Source organism: Apteryx rowi, unplaced genomic scaffold (assembly GCF_003343035.1).
Source record: "Apteryx rowi isolate R43461 unplaced genomic scaffold, aptRow1 scaffold_46, whole genome shotgun sequence".
Classification (NCBI taxonomy): Eukaryota; Metazoa; Chordata; class Aves; order Apterygiformes; family Apterygidae; genus Apteryx; species Apteryx rowi.
In genome coordinates, this window is record NW_020450716.1 from 2,012,967 (window position 1) to 2,035,019 (window position 22,053).

The 22,053-nt window shown below is 36.7% G+C and overlaps 1 protein-coding gene across 3 annotated transcripts in view; it reads right to left on the bottom strand.

Moving 5' to 3' along the window:
- ITSN1 (intersectin 1) overlaps positions 1–22,053 on the bottom strand; it is a 143,349-nt gene that overhangs the window by 96,561 nt on the left and 24,735 nt on the right. For all 3 annotated transcript variants that reach the window (XM_026077651.1, XM_026077650.1, XM_026077649.1), the window contains exons 2-5: positions 15,131–15,190; positions 9,891–9,983; positions 8,310–8,373; positions 423–583 (exon numbers count right to left, since the gene is read on the bottom strand). In XM_026077651.1, coding sequence (XP_025933436.1) covers positions 423–583; positions 8,310–8,373; positions 9,891–9,983; positions 15,131–15,158 — 346 coding nt within the window. In that variant the 5' untranslated portion in view covers positions 15,159–15,190. The remainder of the gene's footprint in view (positions 1–422; positions 584–8,309; positions 8,374–9,890; positions 9,984–15,130; positions 15,191–22,053) is intronic.

The following is a 22,053-nucleotide window of genomic DNA, read 5'->3' on the forward strand; positions in this document are numbered from 1 at the left end:
GAGGGGTGCATTACTATCTTACTTTGTAAAAAAGTCAGAAAAACCATAGTTACTATTGTCAAAACTGGAGATCCCTTAGTACAAAGTAGAGATGAACAGCAACAGGATAGTTTAAATAAAGCTTCATCACTTTGGAATGCACCAGCCCTTCTGCCTGGACCATCTTTTTTCCCCACAGACACTTTGTAGGTTGGAACATATGGGAAACAGTATAAGATCTGAGCCAAACAGGACTTAAGCTGAAGTTATTCACTAYGGTTGGACGCTAAAAGCAAAGTTTATTGAGAATTTTCTTTTGGAGCATGTGCATTTATGTGGATGCATTTGTTTTTGACAAATTCTTCTAGAAACTGCAAATGAAAATCAAATTAAACTTAGGTTGCTACAATACAAGCTAACAAGGAGGAAAACAAAGAGCTTACCAAACCCTGGTGTACTAGGCAGAGCAATAGGCGGTTGCTTCATGACAGGAGGCAGTGCAGATGGGAGCTGATAACCTTGTAGTTTTAGTTTGATAAGTTTCATAGCTATTGAAAACTCCAGCTGATCCATCTTCCCATCATTGTTCATGTCGGCTAGAGCCCTACAAAATAAGCAAATAAGCCATTTTCACAGTTATATTCTTAACTAAGAACTTTAGGAACTGACCTAGAATTGTACATACACAGGCATGTATATTCAAGACTAATTAATTTCCACTCAAAACAATTATGCCAAGCTAAAAATGGTCATCAAACAAGACACTGTTTAACCTGAGAATTTCTTTATTTCTTTCCTGGGATGATTAACTAATATTTTTTAAAGTCACTTTTCACCTCTTAGAGGCATTACAGTACAGCAACCTCAAAGAAAGGATTAATGTAGTGCAAAAACTTTGCAAAAATCACACAGATAAAACTACATGGTATTACAAACAGCACCACAGGGATTCAAATGAGTTAGTCCGCAAATCTGTACTTTAGCTACTCTTATAATAAAATGCTCTTTAAATTTGTGCGCTGTACTAAATACCATTATATCTGCAAGTGTACAAATATGTTTTCGGTTAGACAATAGTACTCAAGGATAAAACATTGAGGCTAGATTTTGAATAGGTTTTCATGTAGAGTAGTCYGACTTAACAGTACATCAAATGAAGAAACAAAAAGAAGACTGTTTAAGAAAACCATGCTCAGCAGGGAATGGTATTGGTGGGGGAGGAGGAGCAGGAAGAATGTTCCTGCAATTGGGAACCAGAAAATAGAATAAATGCATATTAATAATGTAACCAGTTGTAAGCGGCTTTTTTTTTTTTTTTTTTTTTTTTTTTTTGCATTATACCTATTTCTTTGCATGCGCTTGAAGAATTAAATGCACGTTCCAGTACTATTTTAATAATATACATTAATTTCATTTATACATTTACATGTCACAGACATGACAACACAAAGGAGCCAGGCAGCCTAGTTAAACTAGAAGTTTATTTCTGACTAAGTCCCTGCCAAGAAAAGCTTCCATGCAAAAACGTTAGAAGCTGTCAAAGAGTACTGCAATCAATTGACAGTTATTTAGAATGGATACTTTAAACAAGTATACAGTCAGGCAAATACAGTGGCAAAGCATTCAAAAGATGACAACCCTCCCRCCTCAGCCAGAAAAACCTGAAGAAAATCAACAAAGAGATAGATCTCAACAGGGGCTGCCATAGGTCAACCATACATCTTAAGAGTTTCCCCTGGTTTAGATTACCAGCAGCATTTCCCCAAAATGGAGACACTTCAACCCTTCCTAATATTCTTAAAATCACATTTTCAGCAGCGTAGCTGTCTTACTCTACCAATTCCCATGTCACAAGGATAAGTAACACTACTGTGAATCTGGCAGCAGTATTTAGAGAAGTAGAAAGCCTGGTCAGAAGATTGTATACTCTAAGGCTTACAGTTAGGAAAAAAAAGCATGCATCATGTCACTCCCTGAAAGGTATTGGATTGCTACATACATGCATTTGGAGAGCAGATTTTGGCTGTGAGAACTTGTAGGTTTTTTCCGAAGCTTCATATCACAGAACAGTTTAATTTACAGATGAAAACTGTCTAGTCTTCAATAACTTCAAACTTTGTTCTAATCCCACTACCGTCCAGTCTTTGGAGGCCGAAATTTGTAGTCAAACCAGGCAGTATAATGTGATCTAGATTCAAGTTTCAGTCGTGATCAAGTAGGATGTGGTTCATTTGACAAATAGACAGTTAAAAAGATCCCACTGTAGCGGTCAGACTGCCTACCTGGTAGTCCAACAAGCAGACGGAAGAGGGAAGATCAGCATGGCCAACCTGGACCAAGGGAAGTATACCTTTGCAAAAGGTACCTCCCCTCCCTGGCAGAATGCCCCAAATGTCAAGTCTCAGCTTCTGACCACTGCTCCATGGAGAGGAGGCATAACGCTGGTACCTCCTGATGCATAGGCATGCTAAATTAACATGCAAGATGCTCTGAAGCAACTTGCACAGATGACAGAACTCTAATGAAGGCAGAAGAGCCTCTCCCCTATGAGTGTCAAGCAACAGCAAGGATAAATTTCAATAATTATTAATAAAAATGGATCTTTTGAAGTGAGAGGTATAGTTACTTCTGGAAAATAGGGGTTTGGGTTTKGGGTTTTTTTTTTGTTTGTTTGTTTGTTTTTAAAGGCAATCTAGGCTTCTCACATTTTGTTACTGAGATTATCCATGCTCTGTTAATTCTGACATGCCACGGCTTTCTCTGGACATAAAAATACTGAAAGTTTACTAAATTCCAGCAAATCTTTCAGTCCAGGGGGGTATATATGTAACAAGACACTAGGTACAAGCCTCCATACAGAGTATATCTTTTCCTCCTATGCAATGAAATGGATATAAACCTCAAAAATACATGTTTGCATATCTCTAACATATTTCTACATCAGAAATGTTTATATCRGCTTAAAATTTCTGTAAGAAGCCCAAATTTGTTTTGAAGAAATTCATGGTTTAACTATGACAAGAAAAAAAAAGTCAGAGCAGATACTTCTTACAACAGTAGCATAGAAATGCTCCCACAGCACGCTGAATAATTTTTGCTGTCCCAAATGATCACTCAGGCTTACAGAACAGTATTACTCAGTAAATTTTAATTTTGTTCCTCACACTTTTTATTTTTTAAAACAGAAGTATTTCAAATAATGTAATTATTCACAACCTATAAACAGTCATGTTAGATTTCTAATGGTCTTACTTAGAATAAATTTATGCTGCATGTCTTACAAGTCTGAAACATTCATAGATACGATGAGGCAAAAGGCACCTGAAGTGTTAGAATTTCAGAAACTTAATGGCTAATTGTCCTTTCTGAAGTACTCCCTTACGTGGGTTTTGCACTAGAAAGAAAACCAACCTACAGTAAACAAATACTGAGGTAAGATAGCCTCATTAGAAAAATTATGGAGTATTAAGAACAATGGAAACAGGGAGCAGATAGTTAGCTTCATTTATTTGATACTTACAAACAGATATCACACTTTTTAAAGGCAACTGAAGAAAAATCAAAAATATCCAACAGGGAAAATGTGATGCTTTTATGAAGGTTTAGTCCAATGCTTGCTTAGCCATTCTTTTCTCAGATCCCCAGTGGAAATGGAGAGTAAAAGCCAGGCCTATATAGCTGGCCACCTGAGGATGTACATACAAAGTCAGAGAATGTGATCTGGAGAAACATATTGCAGCAGATTTTTGACTGCTTTCCAAACAGTCAGTGGTCTTCCCAAAGAAAAGACTCCTTCCTCACCAYACGGAGAAGTCAGTCAGCTCCACCGTGGCCAACTGGCACTGTCAACTCAAACAAATAAATAGTTGCTATGTTCCTTGCATTTCTGCATTTAAGCAAAGTAATTAGGCAAGATGCATTTATAATAGTGTTGTTTGTTCAACTCAAGTGGCTTCTACACCTGCAACTACTTTGATTTCTAAAACTGAATGCTTCCTATCRCTAAAGCAGAGGCAGAATCCCTCAAACTGTTAAATGCTTGCCCATGAAAATGCAGTAAGAGTAAATATCACACTGTAGGTGACCTTGGTTCTCCAGACACTACTTAAAGAGAGTGTACTGCTAGAACACAGCAAGTGTTTGAATTCTACACAAGAAAATAATAATTGCCCAGTAATAAGAAACTTTGATGTGCACCAGTCTCATTGCTTTCATTGAACTCCTATCCACTTAATCACCAGTAGCTTTTAATTTAATGTCTGACCTTCTGTTCAACTCATTTACTCTRCATTAATAGTTTTGTTATTTAAATTGACAGCACAAATTTCAGCGAGAAAAATTATGTATACATTGCAGAATTTATACATGTTTTTACAGTAAGCTAACAAAAATCAGCTTTTGTCTGTCAAAATCTTTAGTGCATAAATAAGAAAACTTCTATTTCTAATTATTTTTAAAGAACCTCATCTCACACTATTAGATTACAGTACTACTTCTGAATAAACATCACCTTAAATGTGGCAAGTGGCCAACAGTAAACAATACCTAATTTCACTGTTCTGTTTCTAATGAAATTTGAAAGAATGTAATGTCCTTTAATTTATTTCAGTTAAGGCCTGGCCGGAAGCCAGTGCAGAGCAGTAAATGGATTAAACACTGATTAAACATTGATTATATTTCATAGAACATGCCTGTGTTTGTAACAGGGGTTTCCTAATGAGAATAATTGCAGGGGGCTGCATCGTAATGCTAGATGTCAAGTTCTGACAAAATTCTCCCCCCAGATATCTTTTCCCTCTTCCTTCTCTCCTCTCTTCTGCAGAGAACAAAGACAACTTGGTAATTACTTCATCTGTAAAAGGCAGAAATTGAGCATACAAGGTGTTTTTTTTCCCCTTCAAATAAGCTTATTATTAGGCTTCAAAACATCTCTTGAAAATAACAGAGTTGTTAAAACACAGACACCACACTGCAGTTCAAAAGTCTGGAATTATTTAGCTTTACATCCCCATATTAGATTATACAGTCCCAAATTGCATTATAAAAGTCAGATACAATAGGAAAAATCAGATCTTTAGTGTCAGTCACTTAATCAATTCATGTATAGTAAAAGAGTTAAAACTCACAGCATTGCCACCCTTTCCCTCCCACACTTTACACAAATTTAAGAAAGTTGTGAGGGAAGCATGTGTGAGAAAAGGGTAAATCAATTAATAGTTTTAATTTTTACTGAAGAAGCAAGCAACTTCAAATGCAGAAAACAGCTGGCATTGATTTTAGTTCCCATTTGAACCCAGAGAGACAGGGCCTAGATGGAAGATGCTTTTTGAGGCCACCATTCTTGAGGGCTTTAGAAGAAAGCCAGATTATTGCCTACTTAAAAACGGTTATCTTCTGAGCCATTGCAGTCTCAATTCAAAGCCTATTTAGAGGCTTCTTAATAGATTACCAGCTTGGCAGACTACAAAGCTTGTAAAGGGTAGAACAGTAAGTTGTCATGCTAGACCATAATAATTCCACCTATTTGCTCTACTGAGGTCCCAAAACCCCTTTTTTTCCTTAAATGAATGCTGAGTAGAAGGGACACAGGAAATCTGAATGATAAAAAAAAACACGGAGCAACTGTTTTTTAGGAAACATAAATGCTAAGTAAGCTTTGGTTAATAGCAGAAATTAAAATAAAATACTCTCTTTGGAATATGACCTTAGAAAAAAGTTACATCAACTGCAGAATATTTTCAAAGCAGCTCTTAGGCAGAAGATGTTTTACTGATATTTCAGCTAGCCAACATTTCACGTTTTAGTGAAAACTTCTTTCTGTGATGCAAAAACAGTGATTCAATTTTACTTAAAAAATAAAACAGAAGATAGCTATAATACTTATACACAGTATGAACTGCTCAATTATCTATATCAAATTCTCTCACTAATGGAACAGTACATTTGGAAATTCAAAGAGGGTTTGCTCTTTCCGCAGGGAACTCTGAAAGCAGTATGGCCAACCACTCATTTGCCCAATCTTCCTGCAATTCATTTCCCAGTTGTGTTTTTCTAGACAAGAAATTTCACAGCCAACAAAACAGATGAAACTTTGTATTAGGATAGCCTTGTCTACATACTATAGGTTATCCTTCCTGGAACAAACATTAGGCTCCTGTCTTGCAAATGGATTCATATAAGCAACTGTATTCAAATTAGTAGACTCATTAAGAATGGGAAAACAATTCCAACACACACGTGCACACTTCCGCGTTTCCAGAATCAGAAACTTAACCTGAAGACTTCCCTAAGATGCTCTAACTGAAAATAACTTTGCTTCCTTAAAGACTGCTACATCTCCCCTTCTCTTCCACTATAATCAAAAACTTCCATCTATTCAGGAAATAAAGTAGAGGAAACAAGCTTTATGTAGCTCTTTTCTCCCACAAAAACTCTAGGCTTACTACTCCAGAACTCCCCCGTGTGTTAAAGTACTCATGGATCCATATCAACGTTACTAAAGATTTAGACAGTCAGATGATGTTTAGAATATGGCTATTAACCATTAAATCCACAAAGCAAGGGTGCCACTGAGAGATCCTACCCCTGGAAACTAGGGCAAACAATGATTCACATTTTTCAATGCAGTCTGGAACATATTGTGATGACCTTTGGAGGCTGCAAAGCACTTCTTGCCACTAAACAGTCTAACTTTTATTGTTTCTGTGGGACATCAGTAATGTGTGGTATGTTGCATACAAACATTCACTGATTCATCAAGAGTTAAATCATTTGAGCTGTGGGAAAAGGGGTTTGGGGGGTTATTTTGTTTTGTTTTAGTGGTCTCTTATTCCTACCACTATGTGATTATTTTCTTACTTGGTTATTCTAATTCCAACAGGGAAAATATACAAGCTGATCTAATTTACTTCTCTTAATTCAGAGGTGATCCAAAAAGGAAGAGAGACAGACAGTGAGAGTGAGAGGGATGTCTACATGCTTTTTTATGATTTATAAAGGCAGCATGAATAAGTTTTAGTTCAGCTTTATTTAAAAAAATGTGCAAGTTCAGGTCTTGTCTCTATGACAACTACAGAACTAGTGGAATGATTCTCTCCCTCTCAAGAGACTGAAAAACTGAATAATTCAGAGAGGAAGAGATTTTTAGTCAGACTATTTACAACTGTTCAATTTTGTTAACACCTATTTAAAACTAATGCCTAGGGAACATTCGTAGAGAAAGGATGTCTTGTTTAAGACAAAACTTCTTTCGCTCTTTAATTAAGAGGCAAGAGAAGTTCCAAAGGGACATTTGAACTTTCAATGAGTCTTCCAGCAAATAAGATAACCAGACCAGATTTGATATTTGTAAGCCAGAAAGAAAGAATTGAAAGTAAATAAACTATTTCAACAAAAGCCATGTAATCCAGCCCTTCTTTAAGGCATGTGTATTTCCAAAGCAATTGTTTTCTAGCAGCAAATTAACTCTCTTCTTGCTCCAGCCAGAGAAAGATTCTGCCTTTAGAAGCCCTTACTAAAACACAAAGTTGTCATGCCTGCAAAAAACTATTCTTTCTCTCTAACAATTAACATTAGAGGAAAAGTTAACAGATATCTCAAAAGTCATCCACATACACTCTCTGCTGCTTTTTCCAATCTAGAAAGAAAAATAATAAATCTATTTCACTCTGTCTAGCACCAAAAAAAGTTTTAGTAGTTATGCAGTTAATGCATATTCTGAACAATCTATGCAAGTTAGCACTTCTGAATCCTGAAGTGTCATATAATTTGGAACAGAAACAATTGCAGACCTGCATGAAGAAACTGGCAGATTCCAGAAATGTTTGTGATATGTAAGATACAATGATGCAGATTTTTGTTTGTCTAAGCTCACCAACAAATAGTAAAAATTGATCCCCTTTCAAGCTGTATCACTAACTATAATGTAAATATTCTACACTAGTCTTATATTTTCATAACAAATTTTGCAAGTCTTACGCAGGCTGTCCCAGTAGAAAGATTTTTAATACTAATTACTGTGCCTAATGATTGTATGAGTGCTGTTTTTAACAAAGTTGAAAGCATTCTGGTAGTCTGAAACAAGCGATACAAATCACCAACTTTAAAACACCGCTTTGTGGAAGGATGGCTATGTCCAATAACTGAACTAATAACTTAAAAGTTCAGCTATATCATGCCATAAAGCATATTTGCCTTGTAGACTTTTGGAAAGCATGTGAATAAAATGAAGATTTTAAGCCCCAGATTGTGAAATATAATTAGTATACAAGTCTATTCCAGTAAATTCCATGCTCACACAACTGCAATTTTTCCCCCTTCCATATACTCACCATATCTGTGCTAACACCGGCTGAGGTAACCCAGATTGAAAAAAAAAGTTTCTAGCTTGATCACCTATAAAATAAACAGGACATCATTTCAAAAAAAGCTAAAAATATCAGTAAGAAGAAAGAGGAAATCATGAGTCAAGATGTCTAAAACAGAAGCAACAGTAAAAGCTTAAATACTTAACGCTAAGCATATGTAACGGAGTATAAGGTTTAAACTCATTTTGCCACCTGAGAATCTACAATATACTTCCAACATGCACATACTGTTTAAATCTCCAATGAAGCCAACTGAACACGAACACTTTGGACAATGGGAAACTCATGGTTCCTACTCCCTAACCTTTATCAATGGCTCCCTTTGCAGGAATCACATGCCTTGTGAGAACAAGTTTTTTTTTTTCCAGAGAAAGTATGCGTCAATATAAACTCCGTCCTAGCTTTTTTGCAGGTACAATGCCAATTAACTGGAACAAATTAAATAAAGTGATCTTTGTGTGAACCTGATGTGAACCTAACAAGTCACCATTAAAGAAAGCAACAATAAATTTCAAAGTTGTTTTCCAACTGTGAATTCAGACTAAGCCTAGCCAAGCAGTTACTAAAGGATTAGGCACTTGGAATTCTTGTGGCCCTTAAAGGAAAGTTGTAAGCAGACTAGAAATAGCRTTAAATATTAAAGAAGGTCAATAAAAACAATACTAGCTTACACAGAGAGCTACAGCAGATTTTGTATCACGTCCATCATGTAACAGGAGCAGAAACAATCTAATTGTGCACCTAAAGGCATGTATGGCTGTGAAGAGCCTGTTAAGAATCTGGTTCTGATTCCACACTCTGGAAATCCTCTTGATGGGGAAGACAGCAAGGAAGGTAAAACACTTCTACACCTTTCATTTCAATTGAGTAGGGAAAGGATCGAGTTTAGATAGCATTAAAGAGAATTAAATGCACCCCTCCCGTCGCCCCCCAAAAGTAGACCTCGTACTGCCTTTAAATTCAAAGCAAATTAGTGGTGTTTAATGAAAATTCAGTGGAAACAGTACAATTCCCCTACTTGCTGCCTTGCTTTCCACAACTTAAATCAATTTTTCCCATTTAGATTTTTTAAAAAAGTCAACAAACAAACAGTTTCTGAAACAGATTTCAGTTAAATCTGTATTTAAACAGACTTCTTTGTCAGACTAATCTAATAGAGTGCAACATACTTCACTGAGGACATTAAAGCACTACAACACTACCAGATATGAGGGTGATTCTGTGTCCTGACTTCTAATTCTGCAGTTTATAAGTATCAACTAGCTCTACACAATAGAACTGCTTTATAGAGCCACAATCATATACAACTTTAATCCTACTTAGAGTAAAATCAAGTGACATAAACCAGGGATATACCTTACAGTAAGATATCAGAAAAGATGGGTTTGACGTGGCAAGGTATATGAAAGATGAGATATAAAATGAAATAGAATTTTTCAAATTCTTACACTCAAATTTCTAGCAGGCCATTCTGTACATTCGATTTTGTACATTTGTACAATTAATTTATTTAAATGAAATTGGAAATGTAAACTATTTAATTACCAGTGATAAATCCAGATGTTGGTTTCAGACTATGGAACTGTTGATCATGTTTAGCTCTCTCCTCCACAGTAATAGCCCAGATATCCAGGTTGCCTAGTTCAAAAAAAATGGAGAAATAAAATTAAGAAATGTTATATAAATACTCCACTATTTTTATTTGAGTATGATATGTCATATCGTACAGGACTATAAAAACAATATACTAAATACACACAGAAGCCGTTAATTCAAAGTCTATAGCTGAAAACTCCACGAATCCTTAAAAAGTCAGTTAATAGTTATGATCATACTAGACCTAGGTATCACCAAACTAAGATGACTGCTGAGCACTTATTCACCTATCTGGCTCCTCAGAATCTTATGTTACAGCTAAACTACTCAAAGTGCAATCAAACTTACAAAAGGGCTATTAAAAGACAATGGCCACATAACAGAGGACAAAATGCAGAAACTTTATTGCATTAGATATTTAAGGGGGTCAACTGCCTCCCACAGCACATACAGTCAAAATGCAGTCAAGCTCCTTTAACTGAAAAGGTACCTCAACTCATCAGTTGTGTACTATATAGCTTTTACACTATCATAAGTAAAGATCTACTTATTTGTCTAGAAAAAGCATGAACACGCAAACAGATAGTAAATGTTTTTCATGGGCAACGATAGCCCAGTTCAGGAAAGCATGCTCGTTATTATTCTGAGAATGACAAATCTGAGTCAGAGTATGTTACACAGACGAGATTCTTCATACCATACTCAGAAATTGGAAGTCAATATTTAGTTCATGGTGAGACTTACTACCCTTCTACAGTGCCATGCTTCCACAGTTCTTTCTCCAGTTCTACCTTCATTTTCCCAGTAGTTCTTTCTCTCCTCCTCCAAACATTTCACTTTCATCCTTCAGATTATTTGTACTCAGAGAAAACGTAACATTTCATCTTCTGTTTGAGACCCTCCAATGAATTGTCTAACACTGTTTTTCAGGCTAGTCTCAATAAATTTTAGACCTGTAATATAACATCATGATTTCAACATCTGTAGAAGTACACAATGCTGCTGTAACTTCTGTTAACTCCTACTGTATAGGCACATAATGATCTGAAGGCATCTATGTTAATGGAATCACCATTCTGTTGAACAAATATTAGAAGATAAAATGTGGACCAGGAGAAAAATAAAGAGGAGTTCTAGCATTCACCACTAAATTCTCAGAGATTAAATTTCAGGTAATAAGGCCCACAAATATTCATAGCAAGTATTCAAACTACTTGCAGTCCGAGACAAAAATCAGACTCAGCAGTTATGGAGAACATGAGAATTTCCTGCCTCCTAAATTTCTTCTAGTTAACATCCACTTTTATAAGGCAAAGTATACTTTGTATGGAGAGAAAAGGGATTAGAGAAGGAGAAGAGAGCATCTCTCTAAATGGTAAGTTCCACCTAATGAAAGAAAAGCCATATTCTTGGTTAAAAAAAAAAAAAAAAAGTTATCCTCTCTGTTTCAGATAATCTGTGTATTTCTAGGGAAAGGTAGATTCATAATACCTCATTCATCAAAGAAAGGACATTTTTAGATAAGTCCAAAGAAACAGGATTTTAGTGAATAAGCTCACAGAGGCACGTTAAAGAGGTTTCATAGCTGTGCTCTCCATGGGGATGAAAGACGACTCTCTTTGGAATATGAACATCCCAAAATGCTATAGTTGACATAAGTAATTATCTCCTCCATCTTCTCATGAACTCTTGACAGGAGAAAAGAAATGGTGTTGATTAAGACTTTATGACCAATAATCAGAAATAGGCCAATTAACAGCAGATGAAAATCTCCTTGTGTTGGAAACATGACTACTCTGCCCTAAGATGCTAAGGCTGGATGTGGAAGCTTACATATAGAAGGAATACTTCTTGAATATAATGTGGGGAAGAAAAAAAAAATCATGGCATTTGTAATGTCTCTCTGACTTGCTCTCTCAATTTGAGTTATATGTGACTCCCTTACCACAAAAAACTCCCAGTTCTTCCCATCCTCTCTGAAAGAAGGGAGTAAAACCCAAAATAAAAACCGTCATGGCATGAGACAACTAAAAATGTATTCTATTAACCATTTTAAAATGAAACCTGTTTCTTTTCTGGAGTCCCTGAAACCGGAACAAGTGATCATCAGTATTTACTTTTCCAAACAGAAATTTGGTTGTATTGAAACAGTAGGTTGCCTTTGTGGGATATGAGTATCAAAAGAGCCAATGTTAACCCAAGCAAGCCATTGGGTTTTCAGCCTCATCGGTCAGAAAAAGCATGAATAACATTTCCAGCATTGCCTCATTTCCATCTTTTATTATTTAGGGAACAATGAGACCTCTGGGAGGGCATGAAGCAGGATCTTACTCAGCACTGAGACATCATTCATGACTTCAGATCCTGGATCCCAACTCAGAGGCTGTGGGGCATTTCAATATATTTGAACGCAAAGCAGTCAGTCACTAAACCACAAAACTGACTCATAAGAAAACTATTCTTGAATACAGCAGCAAGCCCTATAACCATCTTTTCTCATACAAAGTTTGACAATCATCTCATCTAGGACAGTGAGATAGTGCACTCTCATATTTGAATTGGACAATGTCTTCTCCCGGACAAATAGAACAAAAGGTCGAGCAGACCACACTCTTCTTAACAATGATACAAATCCTTTCACGCATATTCATTTTAATCCTTAAAATGAGCAGTGTTATGGAACATCAGTGAGTCACCCAATTTACATGGTGGGTGGTGTGCTCTTCTTGGTACCCATATCCCAAGCTGACTTTGGAAGATTCTTTAAAAAGAAAAAAGAAACATAATTCTTTGTATTTAGAAGCAGAGGAATAAAAAAGGATGCGTAGAAAATACACATTTGGAGCAAGGGCTCTCCCAAGATGGAGACTGCATAAATCATCACTTCTGCATCTTGTTCAGTGGCCACAGAGAACAAAGCAATGTTGCATTCTTGAAAGAAAGACCAAGCTTCCCCATAAGGATTGGAATTGTCTTTACAACACCATTTGTTTCCTTTTATGACAATCTTAGACTTTTACTGTCATCATTCTAAGAGGAGGTATGACAGCGCTGGGTAGACTTGGTTCAAGGATGAATATTCTAAAAGATTTGCCTGACACCATGTTTCAAATCAGAGATATTCCAGAAACTACGTTAGCCATGTGCTTATTTCAACTTCCTCTCTGTGCCCAGATCAGAAAAGTTGTGTGAGAAGAAACAGTGAATTTCTTCCTTCCTAAACCCATGTATTACAGTTAGCAGGATCCTGGACAACATATGCAAGATCAAATGGTAATTATATAAAGCTGAAAAATGAAAGCTGCTATCCATCTGTAATGCAATAAGAACTCTCTGAAGATAGCAGAGGAGAACGCTTTGAAGACAAAATTTTCATTAAGAGTGTACGTATACATGTCTAAATATGGGTACATGCAAAGCACAGCCCTAATTCTAAACACAGCAAAATGTTCCAGTCTGAACCAGCAGATTTCCTTCACATCATGATTTCTCTTAGGTTGTGAAAATTGGGGTGAAACAAAGCTATTCACAACTTTTTATACCACCTAGAGGGGTATCCTATGCGACACTGTTCAGTGATTTTATTTGATCAAGGCCAATTTTGCTCCCAAACTGAGCAAGTCTGGCACCAGACGATACAGTTCCAAGGGGGCAGACTTAAAGATAACTGAGACAAAGAATGGTAGCTTCCAGTTACACACTTCTCACTACCACTTGTGAAGAGACGTTTCTTCTGTTGTGCTTCACAGACTTTTTCATGCTGGCGAAGGCTCCATCCAATCAATCGTGTTTAACAAGAACTGGGTGTCTCTAACAATCTCTGAATTACATGACTTTTTCTTAGAGTCTCCCACTGAAACACTAAATACAAGTTTAATTCCTAGCTATCTCAGATCCTCAAAACTAGAATTTCATATATATGGTGTATATATACCCACACATATATATACACAACCAGAATCACATCTGAATATCCATAGAAAAGCCTTTAACATATGCAACACTCAGTCTAAGTGGAACCAAACTTGCAATGATATCCACTCATTAAGCGCTGTCTGTCCCAAAAACTCAAATATCTGTTTGTTCTTGCTGACCTGATATTATCTGAAGGCTCTGTGCCCAAATGAACTAAAATGCTGCCAGTCTGGGTTTTATCTATTGAAAAAAGATGCCTATAAAAAGTCTCCTTTCAACAACCCTTAGTTATCCTACCCCTGCGTAAACTACTGAATCCATGACTATTGTTTCTCTTTGGTAGCAAAAAGAGATTGAAATTTTACCACTGTACATTGAGGAACCCTCTGGGTCAATAAAAGGCCAAGATAGGGGGAAACGCAAGTCCTTACTTGCTGCTGATTCCTACAAACCTGAACAAGCTACACATTGTGGTAGTTGGTTACTTATTTTCAGCATTAATATCTTTGTAATCTTTCTTCAGACTGGCTCCAAAAATGGGCGCACAGGTTGCTCAAAAAATTTATCTCACATGGATAGCAAGACATATGTCTCCATTGCACTAACAGAGCGCTTTCTGTGTCTTTTGAAAAGAGTGAAGTTCAAGATGCTCTACCTTCCACTGTTATAAATGAAAGGTAAAAAATCCCAGTATTTCTGCAGAATCTAGACACAGGCTGTGGGATGATATGAAGAAAAGGTGAAGTGACAGCATCCAAAGATATCCACTGTCCTTTGTAACAATGAAAACGTCCAGGAGCCCCAAAAGAAAAAGTGCATCCACTTCTCTGCCACAACTAATGCTCATGAAGCAAGAATTTATATTTAAATTGCATTTTAGAATTTTCTCTGGGGAAAAAAAATGGAAAAAGGAGGCAGGATTGATCTGCGAAGCTTAAGACAGGCAGATAAAACTGGATACCTGCAGAATGAGGCTATGCACTATTGCCAGTGACTGAGTGGCCTGGATCTGTCCTACAGTTACCAACAAACTGTTGGACTATAATGGATCAATGCGCAAAAAGGGATTCCGCTCAACTCTTCTGAGATGTCTCTGCAAGATTTCATGCATGTTCTCTACTGGGTCTGCAGAAACATCACAAGTCAGATAAAATATCACCTCAGAAAGATACGCATCCATAAATATTTCCATACCAAACATACTGGGAAAGCAGTGCATTTATGCAAAATTTTTGCATATAGGAATAGTTCAGAATAAGCTATCAACAACTTACCCCCAAAAGGTGTTGGAAACTGAGCCATGGTTCAGTCACTTTTAGCTTCTTAATAGGTGCCTAAAAAAGAAAAGGCAAAGCAAATATTCACAGTTACAGTATCTTCCATTTTCAAGATATTTTCTTTACCACTGTATAATTGATTAGTATGGGAAAAATAAGGGCAATGAAGAAGCAGTCTCATATAAATATTAGCTACAAAAACTGTTACTTACAGGAGAACTAAACAGYTCATTTTTGCAGTATTCCATACATCCATGGGTGTGTTTCCATACTAGCAAACAGCTACCTTTCAATTTTGTTTCAAGAATATCCTCAAAAGCTATCCTGATTTAAAAATAATCAGTAATATAGTAAAGAACGGAGTTAAGTCAGCCACAACAGACAATATCTCAGTGACAGCAAAGCAAGTGTTGCTCAAAGCTGCATTACTTTACTGGGTGTAACAACTCTACTCCTATTTAAGGGCAAAATTGACCCTATTTCCAGATGCTGAAAACATACATTGTCAGTGATTCATTTTTAACTTCTGACAAAAAAAGTTCATGAAATGCACTGTCTTGCTTAGTCACCTTTCATGTTAAACAGAAGTACATTAAAAAAATGAAACTAGATTGCAAGACCGCTTTACCCCAGTCATTAGCCAGCAAACTTAACAAGCCCATCCAAATTAAGAGTGTTAAAGGTGACATCACAAGCAGAAATATATTAGTTGGTGGTAGATACTCCTAATTTAACACTGCTTACTTTGCAAATAAAAGCAAACTCCAGAGTCTAGAAATTTAATTCTAAAAGAAAAAAGGGGAAAACATTTTTCTTACTTCACATAAAGAGTGACATGAACTGCCTGAGCCAAGAGGACAATAGCTAGCAACGGAGCCACAAAACAATGAAAGAACAGCCTCTTGTCCTACTAGATTCCACTCATGTTTTCCAGGCAACAGGAGAAAAGCAAAAGAAAACAGAATCAGAAGGAGAATAATTTAGACTGCTTGAACGGCAGCAGAAATTTATCAATATCGCTAAGAAAAGGCATTAACTTGCATCAACAATTTCCTTTTGTCCGAATTTCTTGTTTGCTCCCATCCCCCTTCCACACTTCCCACATACTCTCCTGGCTTCCAACTTGGGAACCTACTATATATATACACTCGACAGATGTCACTGTAAAAAACCACATCTCTTTTATAAATCAGTCTCCCCATCAGTTGTAATTTAGAAAACTAGGGAAAAAAAACTGAAATTTTACTCATAATTTGGCAGAGCAATCAAGCGTGGTACATGACTCAGAAACCTTCTTCCAAATACCAGGTAAAACAGCTGATAGTAATTTCATGCAAAGAAAGCTTTATCTCAAAAGCTCAAAGTCACATACATACTGACACAAAATTATCAGAACAGATTTTAAATAAATAGCTTAGTAGCATGATTCTTTCAAAAGCATTCCCAACTTAAACTAATATGCACTTTAACCTTTGCTTATGTTTTCTTACTGTACTCTGCTGTAGTCAATACCTCTATCATTTTGCTTCTAATTTTTAAAACTGTGATCAAATCCAAAAAAAAGAAGAGTTCTCAAAACTTCCAGCTCCACAGATATACTATTGAATCTTATGGCACAGACAACCCATTTAGAGCATTAAAAAGGTAACAGGAGAGAGACCAGTATTTCTCTTCCTATTTCAATTTCCCACAGTGTGCAGGACAGGAAAAGCACTGGGGCAGCCAGGGAAGGGCAGAAGCAGAAAGACAAAAAGATGGAAAACTCGCTTGAAAAGGAAGAGAACTAGAGGCTCTTGAGGCTTGCTGGGGGGGGGGGGGGGGGGGGAGGGATTCACTTACTCAATTTGCAAGCTAAGAAAACTTAGATACTGTAAATATCAGGACAGAAAAGTATAAGAAAAGGATCGAAGCAGTTCAGCCACTTAAGGGAAAACACTCTTACATAATTTACTAGTACTCCAAAGGAATTGGTAGCTTATTCCTCCCCTACCTTGAACACATCAGAAGCAGGGGAGAAGACAGGGAGGGGGGGACGGGGAAAGAAATCCTGAGACTAACCCTGTGCTGGATGTTAAAGAAAGCATAAAACTGCTCTGAAGAGTAGAAAGATTTCCGAAAGAAAGAGGAGTTGGCCGAAAGCAAATTAAATAGTGGTGGTATAAACAGAGAAAAAGAGCAGAAAGCTTTGCTTAAACTTGAGAGACTGGAAAAACAAAATAAACAAGACTGCAGACAGACATACAACAGGAAGCAAACAGAGGGATAGATCAACATACTCCAGTAAAACAGAGTAATTTAAATTTGCTGCTTATTGCCAGTGTAAAACCTATCTTTCATAACCAGAGGTTTGATTTTATATACCTGAGGTGATGCCGAGGGCCCTAGTTTTGCAGGAATTAAAAATTTTGCTACTGTGGACAGTTAATTCCAACAGCTCAGGGTTCATTCCGTATGAAAATGTTTTTAAGAAATTTAAAAGAGATCAGGAATTTCACAGCATTGTAATGTTGAGCGACTTGGTAGTTTTTTGTTTACGTGTTCTTTGGATTGAAGCTCTTTGGGATAGAGACAGGGTATTATTTACCTGAAAACCATCTAGCATAGTCATTATGTTATACATTTATTATAAATATGTAATTGTTTGTAATGGACAAGCAAGCACTGACATTTCAGTTTGCAACATTACTTTAAAAGAGTAATAACTTGTTCCATGAATAGTAGAATTAAGTGAATCCAGTTGCCTCTAGATCTGCATCCTTTGTATACTAATCTCGAGTGGTGCCACAATAGCCTTAACTCCTCCACCTTCTTTGTCCTTTCTGACACCTCCCCAACAAGAATGAACATATAGTGTGACAAAACAAAAGTTATGCAGGAACCAGTTGACCAGCAAGCTGACAGAAAAACAGACCAGATAAACTAAATTCTGTGCCTTTCCCTTCAGGAGAGTAATAATTTCTCTCTATCCAACTGCCGATTTTCATGATATTTGCAGGAACTTAGTTATCTTGGCAGTGTTTAACTCTCTAATAAATTCAATTGGAATTGCCCAACAAGTTCAGAAGTTATTCAAGAGAAGGGGGAAGAAGGAGAGACAAGATGGGGAACCACAACTGCATCGTCAGTCAGTTGTAAGCATTGTTTCCTTAGAAAACCAGGCTAAAACTCTTGCCATAAGCACAATTATGCTAGTAATGAATTCTTAAATAACATACCAAATAATCTATTTTGCTCAAGAATCAAAAGATGCATCAGCTATTTGTATGGCTTTCAAAAAGAGCAATAAAGAACATCGGGCCACTCACCTTCACTTGCCCATAAAAAGCTTAAGCTATCACTGCACTGACACTTGACAAAGAAAGAGATCCCTCAGTTAAATACTTCCTTCCAACGTATGTCACAGTCTATAAACAACAGAAGGATATACATCTAAACTGCACACAATATAAACCACTAGACGTTAAGATCATTCACAAATTCCGTACTTCACAATGCTCTGGCAAAGGTACACACACCAGCTTTCGAGTTCACAGCGTGGCGCCCCCATTAAGCGTAGCATGTGCCCTCTCCCCGCAAAGGTCTGCACACCACCAGAACGTGCGGGCGTTCTCAGGCCCGTGAAAGCTGCATCACAAACACGTAACATCTCAGTAGATCAACAGTCTGCAAGTGCAGACCTGTTATTTACTTCTGCTCCATGTAATCGATGAGGAGTCTGTTAGAAGTTAGGGTGCCCAAAGATTTAACTTCTTTTCCACTCACGGTTATCATACTAGGTTGTTACAAGTAGGTAACGGTCTTCTTTTGGGACAGTCCTACTAGAATAAATAAAATCCTTCCACCCACGATTTCTCATGGACCTAGAGTAGAGCACAAGGAGGCTTTTCCCACGGATGAGTGTGGGGGCTGATGAAATGTCATACTGGCATATGGATGTGAAGTAGAACAAATATCAGGACAAAGGCATCCAGCAGGATGAAAAGAAAGAATGATCGAACTTTTGTGTTCTATACAATTATTTGTACGTACACATAGAGCGTTAAAATAGACATGTGAAATGCATAGGTTAATTTTCAAGAAAAATTGGCTTGCACCCAGGGTTGAGGGAGGGAGATGCAAGGAAATGCCCAACCATCTCAGATGTTAATGCTCTCTCCTCAATTGTTTTCAACTTACACCATTCTAGATGAGCCCAGCAATACTTTTTATTTCCCTTCCCTCACTCCAAATCATTTACTCTTTTCTCATAAACCAACCCTCTTTTCCATATACAAAAAGTACTCTTGTAACATTCTGCTCCTCCATGCTATTTTAAAAGTCTTAAACTTAAAAGAAGTGCTTTCCTAACTAAAAGTTATTCATATAAAGGTAAAATTTAAACTTACATAGAGACTAATTCCGTATGTAGATAAGCCCAAATCATATCCAAATTTAAGTACTGATATATGCCTTATCTATGTTTTTCCCTTGGAAAGCAGTCAGATTGAAAATAACTACACCATGAACACTCACACATAAAAGTCAGACATATATGAAAATTCCTTCCAGTGCTAATTATATATGGACTTTAACAATGTGACTCAAACCTTTTTTCTGGTTTCTTTTTAAAATTACCTGTGCTCTTCTAGGGACATGTTACATAGAAAACTTCAGTAAAGCCATAGGAGGTATAAATTAAGAGCGATTTAGCTATTTCTGTGCTGTGTGTCTTTATATGGACACATTTTATGGGGGGGAAAAAAAAAGCTATTTTTATTTTGTTTAAAATGCAGCACAACATTTCTATTCCTAAAGAATCATCCACAAGATAGCTTGGGCATACAGTCCAAAAAGTAATCCTTGAGGCAACTTATCAGTCACGTTCCTCCTCCTACAGGAAAAAAAGCAGATTAAAGAAAAAAAAAATTACATCCTTCTCAAGAAGGCCAAATTATGACAGAATACCCCAGGCAGGATGTCATGTGATGGTATTACAGACTAACAGCAGATTTTGTTGTTTTCCCCATGTTACCTGGGAACGTCTTTGAATTTCTACTAATAAAAGGACTCCAATAGTTTCAGCACAGCCTGGTTATTTTAGATAGAGATCCAAAACCAAAAATAATCTAAGATACTCACAGGGAGTCTGATTCTTGCTCTTTGGAGATCAGATCACTAATATAGTTACCATTTGTAGCCAAACTTTTCAGGGTTTCAGCTCTTTACAGTTACAAGGAATATTTTTTAACTGTAAACACCCTCACAAATGGTAAGAATTTCTAGTGTTTCTTTTACTTTTTGCCAAGGACCAGAAGGAACTTAACAAGGCTGGTCACCATTGCAAATGCTTTTCAGATTCCTGTGGCAGTGTTCAAACTGCTGAGAGGGTCACTTTTGTACTCACAGTATCTATCTTCTGCTATGGAAAGCAGAAAGGATAAGCTGACCACAAAGGAAAAAAAAAAAAAGACTAAAAAACCCAGCAAGCAAGCAACAGGTGTAGTAGCAAAGCATTCTTCCCTTTCCGGTATTCAGGACAGCTCAAGGGACAAACATTAAAAAAAACTTCTTTCTTACTAAGAACATGAGAAATGGAGACATTTATCAACCTGATGTTGACAATTGTGGTGAAAGCCACAAACTAAGGACAAGAATGATATTTGCATGTACAAACTTGCAAGCAGTTAAGAACACCGCTTATTCTCTTGCCATAGCACTATCACTTTATCTTACTTAGTGATCCTTTAAATTTTTTTGTAGGGAGGTCCTYCACAACTACTTCCAGGAACTATCAGATTTTTGTCTCCTTTTGCTGAAATACTGTGTAAGGAACATTGTCCAAAACACTTTTTTTTTTTACTTCAGAACCCCAGGGTCAAACTTCAAGAGAAAGGTTATGAAGAACACTCTTGGTCAAATTAGACCTATGCTCTTCAAGATTCCCAGACAAGTTTTCTTAAAACACAGATACTAGACTTCTTTTTTTTTTCCCCATCAAGAATAATGGCTGGCTTGCTTTTTTCCAGAATTTGTCTTTCATTGAAACATTACTCCGTTTTCCAGGCTATATTAACCCACACACTACTGGGTGAAGGTATTTCTCATTTCCGGAACTGATCTGTACACATTCATAATAATAACTGTTAATTTAACCAGTAAGCAAGGGACTCAGAATTTCTCTTTAACAAACATACAAGACTATTTCTTCAGAGATTTAATCTCCAGAAATTATTTAGTCCTTTAAATAAAAAAAAAATACATTAGAGTCAATATATAACTGTTTATTACTGTTTTAAACTGTTTTATCTACTGTTTATTAGCATTAATACCATCCTTCCAAAGCGAATGGGAACAATAATCCCCATTTTAAAGCTGAGGAAGTTATGGGAGAAAAGCATCCTTTTCAAGGTAAAAGTTAACAGTGTAACTTGGAACAGAAACCTAATTCAGTCTGATCGCCAATGACCAGAATGTATTTTGCACATAGATACTACAAGTAGCACAGAAGCCAAATGATAAAGTTGGAAACGATATGTTAAAGAACCAGGTATCTTCTAATATGATTACTTCCTGCTTCTGTACCCACATAAGAAAAGTTGATTACTACATATTACCAGCAGTATTCAAATAGCTCCCAAGCACTGCAGTTAAAATACTTCAGGATAGTAAGGGATATGTATCCAACCAAAAGTCTTTATCTTAAGGTGTTCCCAGTTTAATCAAATGGAATTAGTATCAGAAGGAAGGCGAGCAAAGGCCACAATGATAAGATCATTCGTGCAGTCTAGCTAGCATAAATTGAATGGCTTTCTACTCTTGTACATATACGGGCTCTTTTTAATCGGGGCAGCATTTCATCCAATAATTCTAGTATTGAATGAATTGCAACTGAATTACAGTATCTTTTTAAAGAGATGACTGACTTTAATTTAAAAAGATTT